Genomic DNA, 20,374 nt, shown 5'->3' on the forward strand with positions numbered 1-20,374 from the left:
TCATGTGAACTCCTTACCCTGACCACATAAACCAATCACCTTTGACCACAGCTGTTGGAATCAGGGGTGTCTCCTGGTTCTGTCTCCAAGGACAGTTGATCTGTATTCTTTTCAGTGACCTAGAAGGCAGTCCAGCAAAAAGCATAGCGAAATTGAAATACAGCATTGATACTCGATTGTTCAACTACTTCGATATTTTCTCTTTAAAAATTTGAATGTGACACATCAAGAGAGAGTATGTAGTTGGAAGGGTAGAGAACAGAAGTTAAATGGACATAGAGAAAGGAGAAAAGAGCAGATGCCACGAGGAAACTAAAGCTATGAGAGAACTGGATCCTGGTGACATGTGGAGTCAGGAGTGAGGCAACTGGTTGATAGAAGCAGGAGAAATATCAGCGGAAACATGAAGGAGATTGTCTTGGTAATACTTCAGGATCAGATGAGGGAAAAGGAAGCAACATAACAGCTGCTGAGATGAGTCAAGCAGTATGAACACCCAAGGGCTTTCTAGTTTTCCAAACTACATCCTAGGCTCTGTGAAACCAAGCTTTTCCTATATTTCCATAGGGCTCTCTCTTGTGGCTGAAATTCCTTGGTCTCTTACTTTCACATGGGTTATTTATTTGAAGCCCTACTGTTTGAGGTGTCTAAAAGAATCTAACTAGTATACCATGTAAAGGAGTTTGGGCTTTAATCTCAAAACATTAGAAAAACATAAAAGGCTTCATACTTTGATTTTAGAAAGAGGACTCTGACACAAGTGTGGAAAATAAATTAAAAATGGACTAGAGGTAGGGGTTATACATTGGGAATTGTTGTTTTAAACCAGTGGGAGATGATGATGGCCTGAGAATGGAGAAAATGGATGAACTGAAATTTACAAAGGGGGATGAATGTAACAGAGTTTGATTCAGCTTAGATGTAGAGGATAAGGGAGGGGTAAGAGTCAAGTTTGATTCTTAGTTTCCTGATATGGGTAACCAGATGGATAGTGGCAACCAATTTCTCTCATTGAGAAAGATAATGTATGAAGAGACTCAACCTCTTTTTGGGAAGGAGTATAGGTGCCAATGAGACTTCCAGGTAAGGATGTCCAGTAGGCAGCGGAATATTCACGTTTGGATCTCACATAAGAGCTGTGGAGTTACACATTTATGTATAAGGGCTTGATATCATGATTCTCAGAGATATTCCAGTAACAGTTTCTTGTTTTATTTCCTTAGTACTAAATTCAGGAATGTACTTGGACTAGGCTGTGTTAGCCTAGGGAAGCTGAGCATCAAAGGAGTTTTCATGTCTAAGTATTCTCTGCAGGCTTCCTTAGCTATCACGCTGTGCATTATATAACTTGAGATTGATGAGCTTCCTTGCCTAAGTGAGATGGTCTCTAGAGAATGCTATGTATAGGACCAATCTATCTTTACATATATAAGGGTAGGACCAGAAGGGGAAGTGAAGTTTCTAGAAGGTCTGATGTTATGTATTCCAGAAAGTTTGAATATTTGGAAGGTTTAGAAACTTGAATGTCCATCTCTTAGCTGATATTGCAATCACATACCTGCTGTAGTATTTCTGTTAATCTGACATTCTATTGCTATTTGTCAATATGGAGGTTATACAGGGTGTTATCAATAGGTTGGTAGTTATATAGGGGCACCTGGGTGGCTCAATCAGTTGAGCGTCCGACTTCGGCTCAGGTCATGATCTCACGGTTTGTGAATTTGAGCCCCACACGGGGCTCTGTGCTGACAGCTCAGAGCCTGGAGCCTGCTTCGGAATCTGAGTCTCCCTCGCTTTCTGCCCCTCCCCTGCTTGCGCTCTGTCTCTCTCTCAAAAATATACACTAAAAAAATTTTTTTAAATAGGTTGGTAGTAATTGAAACCATTGGTGTGCATATTTTCCAGGGTAGAAAATAAAGAAAAGAAAGTAAATAATAGAATTCTGGGAAATACTAATCTCTAAGGAGTAGGTAGAAGAGAGAAAAATCCAAGAGGAGAATAAGTGAATGATGGTGAAATCTGAGGGATTGAACAACTAGAAAGGTAAAATGAGTTACATTTGTATTTCACCATCACCTGAGACAGATATTTTAGAATGTCATTGGACAAGTTTTCTTGTTACACATGAATATATGCTCATTGTTAAATAAATACATTTTCCAAAAGATTCACAACAAAGGCTCAGAAAAAGAGAAAAAGACACAGGTTTCCTAATTTTCAACTAGGAGTTTAAAGCTTATTGATAACTAAGTCTTTTTATTTAAACATTCTTTAATGTTTATTTTTTTGAGAGAGAGAGAGAGAGAGAATGAGCAGGGGTGGGGGGCAGAGAGAGAGGGAGATACAGAATCCCAAGCAGGCTCCAGGCTCTGAGCTGTCAGCCTAGAGCCTGACTTGGGGCTCAAACTCACAAGCTTTGAGATTATGACCTGAGCCCAAGTTGAATGTTTAACCGACTGAGCCACCCTGTTGCACCTAGCTGATTTCTTAACTTGTAGAATCAAGAATGATTTTTACTCCTGCTAACTTGGTTGGTTTTGGCATAAAGCCATGCATTGTTTCTGTGGCAGTACAATCTCCCTGGGCATATCTACATAGAAAACTACTTGGTTTTGTTATTTATTTAATTTGATTTTTGAGAGAGAGAGAGATCGCACACCAGCGGGGGTGAAGGGCAGAGAGGGAGAGAATGAAAATCTTAAGCAGGCTCCAAGCTCAGTGTGGAGCCCAATGGGCCTCCGTCCCATGACCTTGAGATCATGACCTGAGCTGAAATCAAGACTCTGGGGCTTAACCCGGCTCAACTGACTGAGCCACCCAGGCGCCCCACAAGAGGATCATTTTTCAAAGTTTCCTGGGACCTCAAGAATAATGTCTGCCCTATATTCTACCTAAGATTTTGTTTTATAAATTCACAGTTTTTAATATATAAAGCTTACGCTATAGGACCTATCAAATTTCCCAAAGTCACAATAGGCACAAATGATACAAACTAGTGTTCTGAGAGCTCTATTACCTTATGTGCTATCTTTATCCATCCTTGTGTTACTTCTTGTCAGATGAGGAAAAAATTATTTAGTTTACAAAGTACTTGTGGTGCAAGGCTTATTTTAGGGCCAAATCCTTCCTCCCACTGACAATCTTAGTCCGCTGCCCTGCCTACTGCAATGATGTCATCCGCTCAGTTGTCTGAGGTGTTCCTTTCTTCATCTCCTACCTCTACCCTGGTTCAGGCTTTCCCTCTACCTTCCTCTGCTTCCTACTCAGTGGTTGCAAGATGTTTTGGGCAAAAGCACACGGACCTAGATCTTGGGAAGCACAGGTAAGTTTTCTGCTTACTTGTGCCTCACTTAATATTTGTTACCTAATAAAGGCTTTTATATTGGTTTCTTATTTGAGCACCAAAATTATTTTTACATTCATTCATTAAAATATTTATTGATCAGGGCGCCTGGGTGGCTCAGTCAGTTGGGCATCCGACTTCGGCTGGGGTCATGATCTCACTGTTTCTGAGTTTGAGCCCTGCGTGGGGCTCTGTGCTGACAGCTCAGGGCCTGGATCTGCTTCAGATTCTGTGTCTCCCTCTCTCTCTCTGCCCCTTCCCTGCTCACGCTCTCTCAAAAATAAATAAACATTTAAAAATGTAAACAAAATAAAATATTTATTGATCATCTACTATATGCCAAGAACTATTCTAAGTGCCGGAGATAAGAAGGGAACAAAACAGAGGGGGACAAAATCCCAACGCCTTTTAGGTGGAAAACTGGCGGTAAAAGGGGGCGGGGCAGATCGCGTGGCTCCTGGCAGGTGTAAGGAGGAATTCTGACTTTTACCGTGGGCAAAACGGAAGGCCAGCGGAGGGTTTTGGAACAAAGGGTAGTTTTCTCTGTCATTTTACAAATTAGGAAAATAAAGGACTACTCCGCAGTAAGCGCACCAGTATGCTTTGTGCAACTCTGTGGAGGAATTGCAATTTAGGTACTTAGGAGGAAAATAAAATTAACAGGAGGTAGGCATTGGTTTGGGGCCACTACCCCAGAGATTCCAGGGGGCAGAAATGACGAGGGACAAGACGGATGAAGATTAAAACAAAAGGAAGCAAACTGTTTACACCGAAATACAATGTAACACGAACAAACCCCAAGAGACACGCCAAGATACACGTGGCTCCATTCTGACAGCTGTCACATATCTAAGAAGAAGCCAATTTAGACGAGGCAAATGGTGGCTCACGCCTACCAGTTCCCAAACTCGAGCTGGGGAAAGCAGCCCCTCCGGGAGCCGATCCAGCCCCGGACGTGACCACGCCCCTGGCCACGCCCCGCCTGCGGCTCACCGTCCCAGTTGGCCGCGGCGGGGGCGGTGGCCGCGGTGCCCGGAAGTGCGGCTGACGTGTCCCGGCCGCGCTCGGAATTGTGGGCGACTCGGCTAATGGCGTCGGCGAGTCTGGAGGGCTTGGGCGGCCAGCGCCGAAGGTTTTGCCAGGTTGGCTGCTGACGAACTGTGCCGCCGGACCCCGCGGCAGCGGGAGGGACCTGCCCGCCTTGTGGGCTCCTCGGCCAGAGCCGCTGGAGCCTAGCGGGGCGGGGCGACCGGGGGGGGGGGCGCCTCGGAGAGGAGCCGCGAGAGTTGCGAGGAGGCTGCGGGGGGCGCTCGGGTACGCTGTGGGTTCGTAGTCCAGGCCGGGCCGAGCCCCGCGGAGCCCAAGAGGCGCGCTGAGGAAGGGCCGGAGGCGCTCTGAGGGAGCTGACGGTCGCCCGAAGGAGCTGACCGTGCTGGAGTTCGTTTGCGCCGCCCAAATTGGATTGTAGTTTGGTGGATCATGTCCGGCACCAACAGCCCCGAGGCAGTGAAGAAGCTGCTGGAGAACATGCAGAGCGATTTACGGGCCTTGTCCCTGGAATGCAAGAAGAAATTCCCACCTGTCAAAGAGGTAAGCTTTGGGTGACGTCGGGAGAGGGCACGGTGAGCATGTCTGGTCCTATTAGATCCAGTCCTTCGCTCCCAAACTCCTGTCTGATTTTAATTTGGTCCTCACCTTTCCAGATTTGCTAGTCGGTGGGTTGTTCCACAAGCGCTCTTTAGAGTTTCCTTTGGAGACGTCTGGGGAGCTTTGATTTTCTCCACTCCTGTCCTCCGGATTTAGGAATGAAGTTCGCGGAGTGAGCCGATGCAGCTAATTCAGCTGAATGTGTTTTACCCTCGCCTTTTCTGGCCTTTTTCAAGCTTGAAACTAGCCAAGCCAGAATTGAAAAAAACTTATGTTTGTTGCTTCTAAAACTATCATCCATCGTTGCGGTGACATCTGTGCTCCTCACGTTTAAAGTGTGTATCACTCAAAGGGGAGTAGCCTTCCTTGTTGTCTTGTGTCATGCAGCTTCACTCTGTCAGTACCACGAAGTGTTAATAAATTATTCAGCCACTTAACTTATGACAAATATTGAAGACCCGCAAGAATTATGTTAAGCCTTGTTATTAGCAATACTTTAATGGGAAGTTTGGGTTTAGAGTCAAATCCAGTACACCTTGAAATGCATATTAACCTCTTTGAGCTTCAGTTTTCTTTCCTGTGTAAATAGGGTTAAAGGGTGGACTTACTGGATTATGATGGTAAAGTCGTCAGAGCAAAAAGGGTATTATTAAAGAGGTTCCAGTTAATTATTTATATAAATTCTCCAAATCTTTCCTAAATTGAAAAATTTGACGTTTAGTCACTTGATTTTTTTCTCTTAAGATGCCATTTTATTTCTCCTAAACGTTTTAAAAATGCTTCCCAATTTCCTTTCTCATATCGGGAACAAGATATTTCAGTGATAAACTTGTAAAAGCAATCATTTTTATTTTTCTATAAAATAGTTTGGCCTACCAGCAATTTTATTTACTATTTAGGATTCACCAAAAGTTTACTAGGAATTTTGGAATGTTTCATATTAATTTAAATGTTTTGCCTTTATAAAGGTTTTGTAATTAAAACTTACCCAATAAAGTTTGGATTTTAGGCTTCCAAGGAATCTTAACTTTTCTGTAAGTGCTTTTGGTTTCATTAGTCTTCAACATGCTCCATCTACTATTCCTTTAATAAAGAAAGCAAATATTACCCAATAATGGGAACCTGATGTGCCACTTTTGGAAAGATAACTATCGAAATATATTTTATTTCAGATACTCAATAGCTTGTGATATCAATTTTAATTATTTTCTCTGTGTCATTTTCTGTTGAAAGTTATAATAAGTAATTTTAAGGAATTAAGCAGTTTTAAAGAATTTTAAAGAATTAGACTGTTCTGTTGTATTTTTGACAATAATTTATAGAACTGATTGTTCGCAGCTCTTATAATTTATATAGAAACTAAGATTTCTCTATATTACATATAAAGGCCTTTGTGGACTTGTTTGAGAATTTAGTTGCCATTTATTACCTTATTTTTTTTTTAGAAAATGCATTCAGAATTCCAAACAGGTAATTTACAGAGTCCTAGAACTCAGTCCATTTAATCTAGGAATTTTAAATATAGCTCATTAGCTCTTTTATTTGGACATTGGCCAAAGAAATACTTGGTGATTGCACTACTCTTTGAGGTAATGGCAAAAATCATTCTTGGTGTGATTATCTCTGATACATAATTTCCTATATGGTACCTACTCTGTAAGAATTTGTTGAATGTAAGAACCTTGACGTCTTAACCAGTGGCACTTCTAATATGCTTAGGGGCCCACTTTAGGAATTAGAAAATGACCATCACTGTGTTACCAGTTTAAAACAGTAATGAAGTAATTAGTCTAAGAGTGATGATTTTATAGGAGGGACCCTTGACTTTCAAGAAATATTTTGATTGAATTAAATTTTTCCTGATAAATTAATAGCAATTTTGGCTTTTGTTTTTTAAGAAACTGGTAAGTTTTTAGTTTTATTTATTTGGGGGATGAAGGGAGGATGAGATCATGACCTGAGCTGAAGTCGGACACTTAACCTTCTGAGCCACCCAGGTGCCCCAAGGCAAGGCCTTTCTAAGTATAAAAAGCTTTTCCATCTGTATACTGATTTGCTAGGTAACACTCTCCCAGTATCTTCACAGTTATTAGTTGAAAAATACTTCTGAACTTCTTATAAGGATACTTAAGAACTTACAGTGGTAATTGTATATGTACTTTGGAAGGCAGATCTCCTTCCCCAGTTCTTTTTTTTAAATGTTTATTTATTTTTGAGAGAGGGAGACACAGAGTGCAAGCAGGGGAGGGGCAGAGAGAGAGGGAGACACAGAATCCGCAGCAGGCTCCAGGCTCTGAGCTGTCAGCACCAGCTTATTTTTCTTAGTTCTTAAATATGAATCTTTATGTTTCAGCAATGTAACTTTTTTAGGACAAGTGTACTAGCTAATCTGTTCTGGAATACTTGTATGAATAATTTTTTCTTTGCCTTAAAAATTACCTTAAAGCTTTGTAAAATTGCTTTTCTGAAAGTGACGCTCACTGCCTTCAGAGGCACTAATCTCTGAAGCTTTATGTTTATATATTTAATGAATAAAACATTTTGGTCATTTTCTATTTGCAGGCATTATTCTGGAAACAAATGAGAGGGATCCAACTGAGCTTGGAAGTATGTCAGAGAGAGTTTGTAACTCTTCAGTTGAGTCTTAATAGGATGAGTAGAAGCAAGCCAATAGAAGAAGGGGGCGGTCATTCTAGGCAGAGAAATTAGCACAAGTTTGTATTCCATGTTAAATAAATTTCATGCTGAAGGTAATTAGGAGCCATTAAAAGTTTTTAAGAGAGGGAATAATATCAAATTCATATTTAGTAGCATTTCCGTAACAGTATTCATGGGAAGAATTAGAGGGGACTAACATTGACAAAGAGAGTAAATTTTAAAAAGTGATGATTGCCTGTGTCAAGGTAGCAGTAGAGGTAGACAGGAGGTTGCTTGCATTGTGATAGTCATGTGTGAAAGAGAGAGTATGGATTAAAAAGAGACTTAGCAGTTTAAATTATCAGGGCATAGTGACCTTTTATATAACGTAGAGAAAGAAATCTATGATGCCTCCCAGGTTCTGGCTTGGGAAACTGGGTAGATCACTAAGAGAAGGAACGTAAGAGGAGGTGATGTTTTTGGGCAAAGTGAGTAGTCGTGAATATAATAAGTTTAACATTTATGTGTGTGTCAAGTGGAACTGACCAGTAGGTATTTGAAAGTGATGGTTTGGTTCTTAAGGAGGAGGTCTAGAATTTCAGATTTAGGAGTATCAGTTTATATATGATAATAGAAACCATAGGAGTAGATAAGATGGGTCTGGAACAGTGCATAGAATGAGAATGTCAGAGCCGAAGAAGGAAGTTTGGGAAACAACAGCAGTAAAGGGAAAGAGGCAGCTGACTAAGGTTAAGGAAATGGGAGAGAAACGGAATACTTGGCAGAGCAAGGTCCCTGAGAAGCTGGAGTTTCAAGGGCATAGGTAAATGAACTGGCTTTCACTCTGAGAAGGAACATATTTTCTTCTGACAGAGGAAGGGAAGAAGAAAAAAATGAGTTTGAATGTGATAAATTTGAAGGAGGGACATTGTGGAGAGATAGGAAGTCGTGGATAGTTTGGCCTATGGCCTCTATTCTTGGTAAGGTAGGAAGCAAGCTTATTGCTGGGAGCAATTGGTGATGAAAGGAGTGATGGGTAGAAAGTTTGAGAGGAGCAGTGGATCGCTTTGTAGAAGTGGAGGAGAAATTAACCTGGGACACTAAAGAGTCTTGGCAGGAAAAGTGGTTGAAATGATGATAGATCGTAAGATCTGTGTTCTATTTCTAAAGAAGGAAATACATAAAACTTTGATTGATTGGAAGAAGATGGAAGGGTTAAGGGACTAGCAGCACCAATTTAATCAAAGAGCGGTGGGAGAGCTAGAAGGACTGGGATTGGCACAGGAAAGGGATGTTGGATTTCAGATTGCCAAGTCATGCTGCACTAGAGGATGATGAAGTCCAGGGAATGGGTGGTAGAAGAGGAAGGGGATGAAGGCCATTTAAGCTGAGGTGGTCAGAATTAGGGTTTTGAATGGATTTTCTCTTTTTTAGTGAGATGGAATCAGGAAGGGTGTAAATAGTAAGAAAGTGCAAGTAGTCTTCCTATGCTGTCTTTGTTTCCCCTTGTGTATGTGGGCTTGACAGAACCTAGGTGGGCAGGGATTTTTGGCTTAAAAAGCAGAAGTTCTTGTGGTAGAGTTCCTCAGGGCCCAGTGTTTTTATGTGTTAGTTTGGTGAAAGAGATGCTTTTTACTCACCATGACAGGATTCTCCCTTTAACCAGCTATTTGGAGATTGAAGATCAAGTCAGTTGGCTTTTCTGGTAGGGAGAAGATATCATTTTCAGGACCTTGTGACAGTGGAGAATGAGGGCTGGATAATGTTTATTACATGTTTCGTTGGGAGCTATTTGGGTTTAGCATTTTATAATGTACTATAGTTTTTTTTTCTGATGACGTTGGTTGGACAGATTTGCTCATGACACAACCAATTGTGTTCTTTCTCTCATAAGTATGACAGAATAGGTCGATGTTTTACATAATGAAATAAATTAATTTTCATAATTTATTTAAAAAAACTTGCCAGCACCAGTCACATAAATAATGACAATTATGGTAAGGAGTTAGAAGTCATTTTGGTCAAGACTTACTTTCCTATATAATGCAATTTTAGATAATTGTGTTAGATGTGCACGTGGCCTTTGACCTTCGCTTTTTTGCTTTGTTTTGACTCTGCTCTTTCTTTGACTTTATTCCATAAAAGTTATATTAGATTCCTAAGTCTCATTAAATTCATTTTCTTCCGAAAAGCAATTTAGATGTTAACTTCAAGAATATATAAGCACAACTTTTTCACTAGGACTTCGAGGAAAATTTTGCTAGATTATTGCAGTATTTTAAGAGCATTTTTACAGTGAGATTTCTTTAAAAAGCTTTTGGTTATTCTATAACCTGTATTATACACTTATTAAAGTTCCATAACCAGTGAAATTTATTATTAAAGTATAAAACATAATAATTTATTTTTACTAAGTTTTTGACCATTGCGTTTTTACTTTTATGAAGGAAATGAATAAGCAAAGATCAGTGGAAACATACTTTAGTCAAATGTATTGATTATCTTTTTAGCACTGTGCTTTGGTGATACAGAAGAAATAAATGACATTTATCTGGCTCGTAAACCAAAAAGGAAGACATACTCCAAAAATGGAATTATTTTTCTTTTTTCTTTTATATAAGCATAGCTTATTTTCAGTCATGTACGAAACACTGGGTTTTGCCGTTACTGTTATAATTTAATAGAAATTTATTAGTTTCTTAAGCATAAAGCATGGCGAAAGATAAAAACAATGAATGAGAGACTGCCTTTATTTTTATGAAGTTAACTCAGTGTTGAGTATTGTCTTTCCATTAGGCTAGGGAGGTTGCATCCATTTACTTTATTACAAGATGCTATTTTAATTTTACAGATGAGGAAATTATGGTTTCCTCTTGGCTCAGTAACTTGCATAAGTTAGTAGATCTAGAAAGTGGAAGAACTGGGATGTGGCTCCCTGTGCATCTGTCTCTAACTCCTCTCCATTACTCCGAGCTGCAAAATGCCTTCAAAACTACTTACTTGTTTCTATCATTGTTTCCATTTGTCTGCCTTGCTTCATTATTTGTTACTATTCATCATTCTTTCCATGTTGCCATTCTCTCATTTTGATGTTTGTAGCACTCTACTTTCCTATTACTCCTTCTCTTCATGTTTATGTAGAATTGTATCCCACGCTCTGTTTTCAGGCCTCTTCTGCATGCTCCTCCCTCATTACTGTCTTCTACTTACCCCCAGTAAAGCTGCTGGGCTTTACCCTGATGCTGAGGACTCCTGAATCTACTCCGTGTACTCTGCTCTCTTTCCTGAGCATAGACCAATGTCTTTCCTTAGACCAGAATATCTTTCCCATACTTGACATAGGACTTTTTGTAGTTAAACTTATTTGCCCTAAAACTTGCCCTTTACCCACATTTCACTTGTTCTGTTAATGGCATTTATCACTGTTGCTTACCTTAGTCACATTTGGCTATCTTCTCCCCCTCAGTTCTCTTTCTTTATTCATTGTCAGCTGTTCCTTCCTGCTCTGTAGTTTCCAACATACCTCTTCTTTTTTCTGTTTTCTCAGCTTATTATTGTAGTACCAAATTTCAAATACCTGGCCGTTAATATGCATCAATGGCACACACACACACAAATTTCTGTATGGTGGGGTGCCTGGGTGGCTCAGTCGGTTTAATGTCCCAACTTCAGCTCAGGTCATGATCTCGCAGTTTGTGAGTTTGAGCCCCGCGTTGGGCTCTGTGTTGACAGCTCGGAGCCTGGAGCCTGCTCCGGGTTCTGTGTCTCCCCTTCTCTCTGCCCCTCACCTGCTCACAGTGTGTCTGTGTCTCTCTCTTTCTCAAAAATAAATAAACATTAAAAAAATGAAAAAAAAAACCATTCTATATGTAACCACTAGCTTAATATACTTAAGCAGCTCAGAAACCCTTAATGGCTACTCTCTACTTACTGGACCCCTTAGTATAGCATTTAAGACCCTCCTTGATCATCCCAACCTTCCTTTCTAGCTTCATCATCCTCAGTTTTTCCTGATATGCCTTTGTACTTCAGCCAAGGTGTATTGCCTGCTATTTATTCTCCAGATATATCCTGCTGCTTCTCTCTTCCATGCTTCTGAGGTTCCTTTTGCTGGCCCATAATCTCCTTCTCTTTTTTTTTTTTTTTTTTAAATAAATGTTTGAGAGAGCGTGAGCAGGGGAGGGGCAGAGAGGGGGACAGAGGATCCAAAGTGGGCTCTGCGCTGACAGCAGCGAGCCTGATTTGGGGCTTGAACTCACAAACTGTGAGATCATGACCTGAGCCTAAGTCAGCTGCTTAACCAACTGAGCCACCTAGGTGCCCACCTTCTCCTCCTTTTAAATTAAGATCCTACCTTTCATTGAATCCCACTTTAAATGTTGCTTATCTGTTTGTTGCATAAATAAATCAACTTTACAGATAATTTTCTAATTTCTCCCCTCATTCCCTTTATTCATTTGTTCATGAAATAGTTTTTGAGTACCTACTCTGTGCTATGTACTGTTAGTTGTTAGAGCAAAAACAGTTACAGCTCCTGCCCACATTTTCAAACTAATATGTTTTCTTCTCTTTTCTTAACTTTCATTTAAACATATTTTAGGTGTACCCTGAGTGGCTCAGTCAGTTAAGTGTCGGACTTCAGCTCAGGTCATGATCTCACGGTTTGTGAGTTTGAGCCCTGCATCAGGCTCTGTGCTGACAGCTCAGAGCCTGGAGCCTGCTTCAGATTCTGTGTCTCCCTCTCTCTGCCCTTCCCTTGCTTACGTGCAGTCTCTCCCTATCTCAAATATAAACAAACATAAAAAATTTTTTTAAATTTATTTTTATAAGTTATTTCCATATAAGTCTTATGTTTTACCTTTTGTTTAGTTATTTTAGGTTTTTTTTTTTGGGGGGGGGGAGTCTAAATAGCACCTTAAAGGGTCAGTTTTACATCTTGTTTATACTTCTGTTCACCATAGTGCAAAGTATTTGTATATCTAGGAGGTACTAATTAGTTACTTTTTAGAGGTTAAATTTTTTAAAAGGAAAGAAAAGGGATACCATATATATAGGAATATTTTATATATATATATATATATATATATATATATATATATATATATATATATATATATTTAGCGATCCACATGTAACCTGCATTTTTTTTACGTTTACTTATTTTTTGTTTTTATTATTTTTTTTTAATATTGTATTACTTGATTTTATTTTACAGTAGGTGGTGGGCACAAAGCAATCCTCCTTAGTAAAGTTGACAATCAGCTTCACTCAGAACATTTTTAATAATGTACATTAAAAAAAAAGTATTCATCTTACAAATTGTTCTGCAATCCAAATATGCAATAGCTTGGAAAACAACATTTAGAAAACAAAAGCCAGTGTAAAAAGACAGATTAAAACAACTAGAACAGTACAGGTTTTATATGGCTCTGATTTTACAGTTTACTGCATCATCAGTGTCAGAAATCTGTTCCTTCAGCTGGCTCCATTGCTTAGGATTTAAAGAAATACCTTTTCTTCCTGGTTTTATTTCACCTTCCGGATCCATTCAGTATTCTCTAATATCAATTAGGACTTTCCCTTTAAAGTCTCAAACGCTGACTTACCTCATTTTCCCAGTCTGAAACATGTTATCATCTCTGTGGCTCCTACTCTTCTTAGAGGATAATAGGGCTCTTGAAGTCTCACCGGTCTTTTGCTTCTTTACAGGTTTTTCTGGAGTAACCTGCCTTTTCCGCTTTAACTTTTTGTCAGCCTCACACTCAGAATCACTGCCCGAAGAGCTTGAAGAAACAAGTTCCTTTGACTTAGGCATTGCTCCACTCTTGCAGCTGAACAGCCCTCTGCTCACTTGCTTGCAAGTGGAGTTTACTTATTTTGAGAGAGAAAAAGCATGAGCTGGGGAGGGCCAGAGAGAGAGGGAGAGAGAGAATCCCAAGTAGGCTCTCTGCTCACAGACCCCAACTCTGGGCTCCATGTCATGAACCGTGAGATCGTGACCTGAGCCAAAATTAAGACTCAGAAGCTTACCCATCTGAGCCACCCAGGTGCCCCTGCATTTCAGTCTTTCATTTGATATGTTAAAGAACTTTTTTTGTTGTTGTTTTGTAGAAGCCAGGGTTTGTTGTTGTTGTTATTTGGTTGGGTTTTTTTGTTTGTTTTGGGGCAGTGTTTTGTTTGTTTGTTTGTTTTTGAGAGACAGTGCACGTGTACCCGTGGGTGGAGCTGGAGAAGGGTGGAAAGAGAGGGAGAGAGAGAATCTTAAGTAGGCTCCACACCCAGTGCAATCCCTGACCCAGGCTCCATGGGACTCCATCTCCCAATCATGAGATCATGACCTGAGTGGAAATCAAGAGTCAGATGCTTAACTGACTGAGCCACCCAGGTGCCCAGGTGAGAGGTTTTGAATTAGATGCCATGTAGGTATATATCTTTCAGAGTTTGGGGTTGTAAACCAATTATATGTTATAGAAGAAAACCATATTGGTTTCAATGTATTAATTGTTTTATGAGCATATTGTCCTGTAGGGAGTATTCTGGATCTCCTTATTCCCAAGTGTGGACTTCATTTTAGTTTTTTTTATTTTACCTGATATCTAAAATCATAAGTCTTCAGGCAGCTTTATACCTCCCTGATATCTTATGAGTGCATTTTTGGATTCAAATTGCTGTTAACCTGAGTTTCATAATACTACCTCAGCTCTTGTGTTACGCTATGTAAGTAAATAATTCATTTGGACCTTTGGTAAATTTGTTCTCATTTTGAGGTCGATTTTCATAGATGTGAAAAGTATGTATTTTTTTTAAAAGACAACATAGGAAAAAACAGAACATAGGAACTGTGATGAAGGGAAGCATCATTAATTTTTTTTTTACTTGTAAAATTGTTTCTAGTACAAGTAGTGGACCTTTGTTAATTCCCTTCCTAGCATCCATTCCCTCTCACTTCCTTCTGTAGTAGGCTGCACTCTTCTTTCATTTCCAGACCTTTGGATTGAGATGAATTAATCTGATTCCTTCCTTAGGGTACCTTGATTAGTTTAATCTAATTTAAACCCTCCCCACCGCCACCAGCCCCACCTTCATTTCTGTCCAAGTTACATAATGCCAGTGAGTGCTCCTGGACAAGGAGTTTCCTCTTCCTTTTTAAAAAGCTGCTAAAAGAGGCCTTTTTCATATAAAATTGTGAAATGTAGAATGGCTGCAACTGTTTTTATTGGCAAGTTTGGAAGTGGCCAAAGGATGGACCTACCCATGGAACAGGACAGAACCAAGAGAATGGCAGAAAGGTGGACCAGCAGCCCTGACGGCCTTGTGCATACCTGGATCGGATTTCCTCTGGGTTTTTAACTAGTGGGCAGTAGAGTCTCCTTCTCTACTTAGAACTTGTAATACTTTTGTTTAGAAGCATTTATTATGTAGCTCCTGTATGCCAGGCCCTGTGATAGACGTTAGTGATATGGAGCAACAAGTGGAATAGATTTCTTGTCCTTATAGGGCCTATAGCTAGAATGGAGGAACAGACATGTAGTGAGATGAGTGGGATAAAGTGTTACCGGTACAAACCATAGACAGCCCACAAAGATGGAAAGGCTTTTTCATAGTTACCAGAGAAAAAAATTGATGGAAGAAATTATTTCTGTCACTGCTCTTATAGTACCAAAAGCAGGAGAGCCTCCTCTTTAAGCCTACAATTATCTTCATTTTGTGAGTAGTGGTTTAATTTCAGCAAAGCATTATTTGTCGCATTAGTATTGATTTGGGTTTGTATATAACTTGTATATAACTATAATTTAAGAGCTGTAAAAATAGGAATTTATTCCTAATAAGTTTATACAAACTTAAATTTATCAGTAACTGGGTAGGTTAATGATTTTTTTTTTTTTTTTTTAAGGAAGTCCTTAAACTACTCAGTTTTGAGAAACACTAGTTGGGATAGGCACTGGGGAACCATTGAAAAGTTGAGTCAATGGATGAATGGAAGGCAAGATTGTAAGTCCAGAAATCTTTTAGTTTAGGTCAGTAATGAGCAGTTTTTTTTTTTTTTTTTTTTTAATGTTTGTTTATTTTTGAGAGAGAGCGTGAGCGGGAGAGGGTCATAGAGAGAGGGAGACAATCCAAAGCAGGCTCCAGGCTCCGAGCTGTCAGCACAGAGCCTGAAGCAGGGCTTGAACCCACAAACTGCAAGATCATGACCTGAGCCAAAGTTGGACACCCAACTGATTGAGCCACCCAGGCACCCCAGAAGTTTGAATGAAGGTGCAGAAGTGGGATTTGAGAGAAAGGGTACAAAATATGTTCCCTACATAGCCTTTGTGGCTGATATGATTTTTGGGATGAGAGAGAAACCCCAGATGTCTAGTCAGTGACTGGATGGATACTGCTGCTGTTCAGAGAAGTAGAGATTATAGGAAAAGGAACAGGTTTTTTTGGGGCTGAAGTGGAAGTGTGTGGAGGGGGTGACAGGATGACACCTGTTTTGAGTATCTTGAATCTAAGGTGCCTTTTAAACATTTAGGTTAGTAAGTCCTATAGTTTAGGAGACAGGAATATAATTTGGGAGTCTACAGCATTTAGAAAGTAATTGAAACCAGGGAATTATTTTTGCCCAGGAAAAGTTTACTGAGTGAGAAGTGAGGTCAAAGATATTCTAGACATTCTTGGAAGAGGAGTCCACATTCTCTCTTGTCTCTGTTTTTTTGTGCTACTATCCTCCCTATTCAAAGTCCCTGGTGAGTATGTCTATTTGGGTAATCAAAGAATATTGAAGAAAAGAAAAGGTATTTCTTGAGAGAGATTAATTTTAAGAGTAACAAGCATTAAATACTGCTGTGTATTTAAGACTTTTGGTATTTTCCCCAAACTCACAGATTGCCCCCCCCCCCCCCCCCCCAGGAATAGAGATATTAGACTATACACCTTAACCTATGTCATCTCTAACCTATGTCATCTCTATCCAGTCCACAGAACTGGCAACTTTTTTCTTTTTTTTCTTTCTTTCTTTCTTTCTTTCTTTCTTTTTTTTTTTTTTTTTTGTCAACTTCAGCAACAACAACAGCTTCTCTTTCTTCTCCTTCTCCTCCTTCTCCTCCTTCTCCTCCTTCTCCTCCTTCTCCTCCTTCTCCTCCTTCTCCTCCTTCTCCTCCTTCTCCTCCTTCTCCTCCTTCTCCTCCTTCTCCTCCTTCTCCTCCTTCTCCTCCTTCTCCTCCTTCTCCTCCTTCTCCTCCTTCTCCTCCTCCTCCTCCTTCTCCTCCTCCTCCTCCTCCTCCTCCTCCTCCTCCTCCTCCTCCTCCTCCTCTTCCTCCTCTTCCTCCTCTTCCTCCTCTTCCTCCTCTTCCTCCTCTTCCTCCTTATTCTTTTTAAATATTTTATGCATGAGGGCCAATTCATAAAAAAGAACTATGTTTATAATTGAGTAGTTCACCTGTGGATGTACAAGATACCTGTTCAGAGTAGGGGATACTTTTAAAGCAAGAAGTTAAAGACTCTTCTTTACATAGACTGTCCTTGATAAAGAGAAGGAAATCTGAGTCTGAATACCTCCATTTATTTGAGACACTCTTGAAGATGTAGCTAGGCTTCCGTATAAAGTAAGACTGAAGTGGTTAGAGGGACCCTGATATACATGTGTTGTCAATAAACATTGATATTGAAACTTTCCAGCAACACAGTGTGCCTAGAGAATAAGATGTTACAGTTTCAAAATTTGAGAGTAGAAACCTGCATGTAAGAAATGAGGAACTATGTGATAGGTCTAATTATATCTAAGGCAACAAATAGTCCTTTTGGTGGTTTTTTTTTTGGTGTGTTTAGGAAAGAAAACACTGGTTTTATGTATCTTTTAAACCACTACTTTGGAACTATTAAACTTTAAAAAATGTTCTTATTCCTTTTCCTTACTGTGTATATGTGTAAATATAATTGGTAAACATTTTATACTCCTTACAACTTATTTATTTATACTTACTTGTACTTATTTATGATATAGACATGGGTCAACTCTTAATTAATCTCAGGAAATCAAAACAGTGTTTGGCAAATCTGAAATCTTTTATTGACATCTAGTATCTAGCATGCCATAGGACTGAGTTTGGAAACTGTTAAGAAGGTCAGGCTGGCTAGAATTCCAGAAAGTCAGGACAAATGACATTGCTATTTATGATGATGGTTCAGTGTGATCAATTTTTGTTGAAAATGAAGCAGAAAGAAATATTGAATTTGAACATATACGGGGTACCTGTGGTTATAGTGAAGATGGGGAGAACTTGAAAATCATGGCAGAAGAAATCTCAGTGACCACAGAATGGCCCTGTAACAACCCAACAGAGTTTGAGATGAGATATGTGAGTATAACAAAGTATAGATAATAATTTCAGTGTCCTTGAATTTTGTATTTGTTTTGTCTGATTTTTCTTTCTCCAAATCTTTATTATAAATGTGCTATGGTTTGTACATCTAAAATGTGTTCAGAATCTGACTTCTTACCATCTCAGTCACTATTACCTTGGGCTTATCCACCATCATCTTTTGCCTACATTATTGCAACTGTCTCCTAAATTTTGTTGCATATTGGACTCATCTGAAGATTTGAAAAAATACTGATGCCAGCTCCCGCTGGCATTCCTTGTAATGTATTGCAACCTGGGCATCAAGGATTTTTTTAAGCTTCTGGTGTCTCTAATATGTACTCCCTGCAAATTATCAGAAAATCAGTAATCTTTCCCTGAAGTAATTTATTTTGACTGTTATTTCTGCTGTAGCCATATTAATTTAACTTGGGACATTTCCATTTCTTAAAGTTGTAGAACTAAGGCCTTCTTGGTTGTGAGCAGTGAAAGCTGACTGGCTGGTTTAAGCAGAAGTGAAGTTTACTGCTGTCATCAGAAAGAATTCTGTCTTGTTTCTGCTTTTCTTTGTCATTAGCCTCCATATTCAAAATCCCTGGTAGGTGTGTCTGTTTGGATTAGAAGAAGCTGCCAGGCCATGTGGGAAAGCCAGGTATCTGGCATTTTCAATTTTTACTAGTGGGAGATAAGTTCCACTTGCTTACTCATCTTGCTAAACTCATGAAGTTGGGAAATCTCTAGACACAGGCAAGGGCTTCACATGCTTGGAAGCCAACAAAATGACAAAGGTCTGCTATACATAGGATAACCTACGATGTGTTATTTATTTTAATCCACTGGTACTCAAGCTAAGAACCCACAGGACACTGCTGTTATTCCATAAATATTATTAAACCTTTAGAACCTGCTACCACTTGTCCCTTAGCAAGCAATAAAAGATAACAAAATAAATGAACAAGTAGCAAGCAAATTAATAGGACAACTTAGATATATAGCTTATGAATATTGATATATTATTTTTGGAGACCAGTATAAGTATCAAATAGGCATGGTTCTTGCTAGTAAAAATGTTCTGAGTTTCTATGATGGAAGTTATATATCAGTGTTATATGTCAGCACTGTCCAATAGAAATAAAATGTGGACCACAGATGTAATCCATATGTGTAATTTTAAATTGCATTAAAAAAGTAAAAAGAAACAGGGGCATTTAATTTTAATAATATATAATTTAACCCAATATGTTCAAAATATTATTTCAACATTTAATCAGTGCAAATATTTAAGGGATAGTTTGCATTTCTTTTCCATATTAAGTCTTCAAAATCTGTGTATTTTATACTTAGAATACAGCTGAGTTCAGACTAACCTCACATAAAGTGCTTAATGGCTACTGTATTGGACCACACAGTTCTGTGGCATTTTGTAAAATGCTATATAACTTCCAAATACTGCCCACTAAACATACTTCTCGTGAAGTGTTTTAGGTACCTTATGAAAATCTAATGGTTGTTTAAAAAATGTAAATTAAAAGTAATAATAAAGTTCTTGGTTATTCAGTGTCTTTGAATCCAAAAAGGTTTTACTGGATTTTGCAGTGTTTGGCTTTTTTTTTTTTTTTTTAAATGGTTGGAGGGAGGTATGAAATGGGGAAGAGAAACCTAATTTTTTTATTAGGCTTTGTTTCTGTTTATTATTTTTATATTTTATGAACACTTCAATTCATGAGGGATTAGATGTGCCTTAGGCAGAGAAGGGCGACATGCTGTAGTGCCGAGCTTGCGTGTGAACAATCAAATGAATCATGTTTTACGACATATAATGTATATGGCACTACTAGGCTTTAGTATTTGAAGTTTTGTAAATAAAAGTAACAGTGATCATATATATTTCTTTCCCTAGCTAATCCATGTTGATAGTAAGTTTTATGTTCTAATTATTTTTATTCTTTCAGGCTGCTGAATCAGGAATAATAAAAGTTAAAACAATAGCTGCACGAAACACCGAAATTTTGGCAGGTAATTTTTTGCATTAAAAATTCAACAATTAATGAAAATTTCACTAATAGTAAAAGTGCACACTTTAAAACAACAAAAAACAGCCATCAGTTTTCTGTAGCCTCTCCTCTGTGCCCTAGCATGCTATTTATGATAAAGAATATGTAAAAGTCCCTAACTTATGAACTAATTGGGTTTGCCAAGGATGAATGTTATAAAATTCTCTGAAATTAGAAAGCTTTAAACTACTAACTCCTTACAGGCAAGGATTTGCATTCTCCTCCACCTCTTCTCAGTCACCTAAAACACACCTTACCCATAAAAGGCATTCAATTAATATTTGTTGTATTGAATTGAATAAAAGGTTGGTTCTCAGTCCACCTTCCAAGATCTATTTTCTCTTTAG

General features: G+C 38.9%; 1 protein-coding gene and 1 pseudogene across 3 annotated transcripts in view; one reads left to right on the forward strand and one right to left on the reverse strand.

The window, feature by feature from the left end:
• Positions 1 to 4,406: 4,406 nt before the first annotated feature.
• Positions 4,407 to 20,374, forward strand: part of MON2 (MON2 homolog, regulator of endosome-to-Golgi trafficking) — a 123,422-nt gene continuing 107,454 nt past the window's right edge. For 2 of the 3 annotated variants that reach the window (XM_007075010.3, XM_007075011.3), the window contains exons 1-2: positions 4,407 to 4,933; positions 19,926 to 19,989. In XM_007075010.3, the coding sequence (XP_007075072.1) occupies positions 4,823 to 4,933; positions 19,926 to 19,989 (175 nt within the window). In that variant the 5' untranslated portion in view covers positions 4,407 to 4,822. Of the gene's footprint in view, positions 4,934 to 19,925; positions 19,990 to 20,374 lie in introns of those variants that run through there. The other variant, XM_042992664.1, reaches the window with a different exon arrangement.
• On the reverse strand, positions 13,047 to 13,955 carry LOC102951446 (annotated as a pseudogene).

Source organism: Panthera tigris, chromosome B4 (genome assembly GCF_018350195.1).
Source record: "Panthera tigris isolate Pti1 chromosome B4, P.tigris_Pti1_mat1.1, whole genome shotgun sequence".
NCBI classification, from domain to species: domain Eukaryota; kingdom Metazoa; phylum Chordata; class Mammalia; order Carnivora; family Felidae; genus Panthera; species Panthera tigris.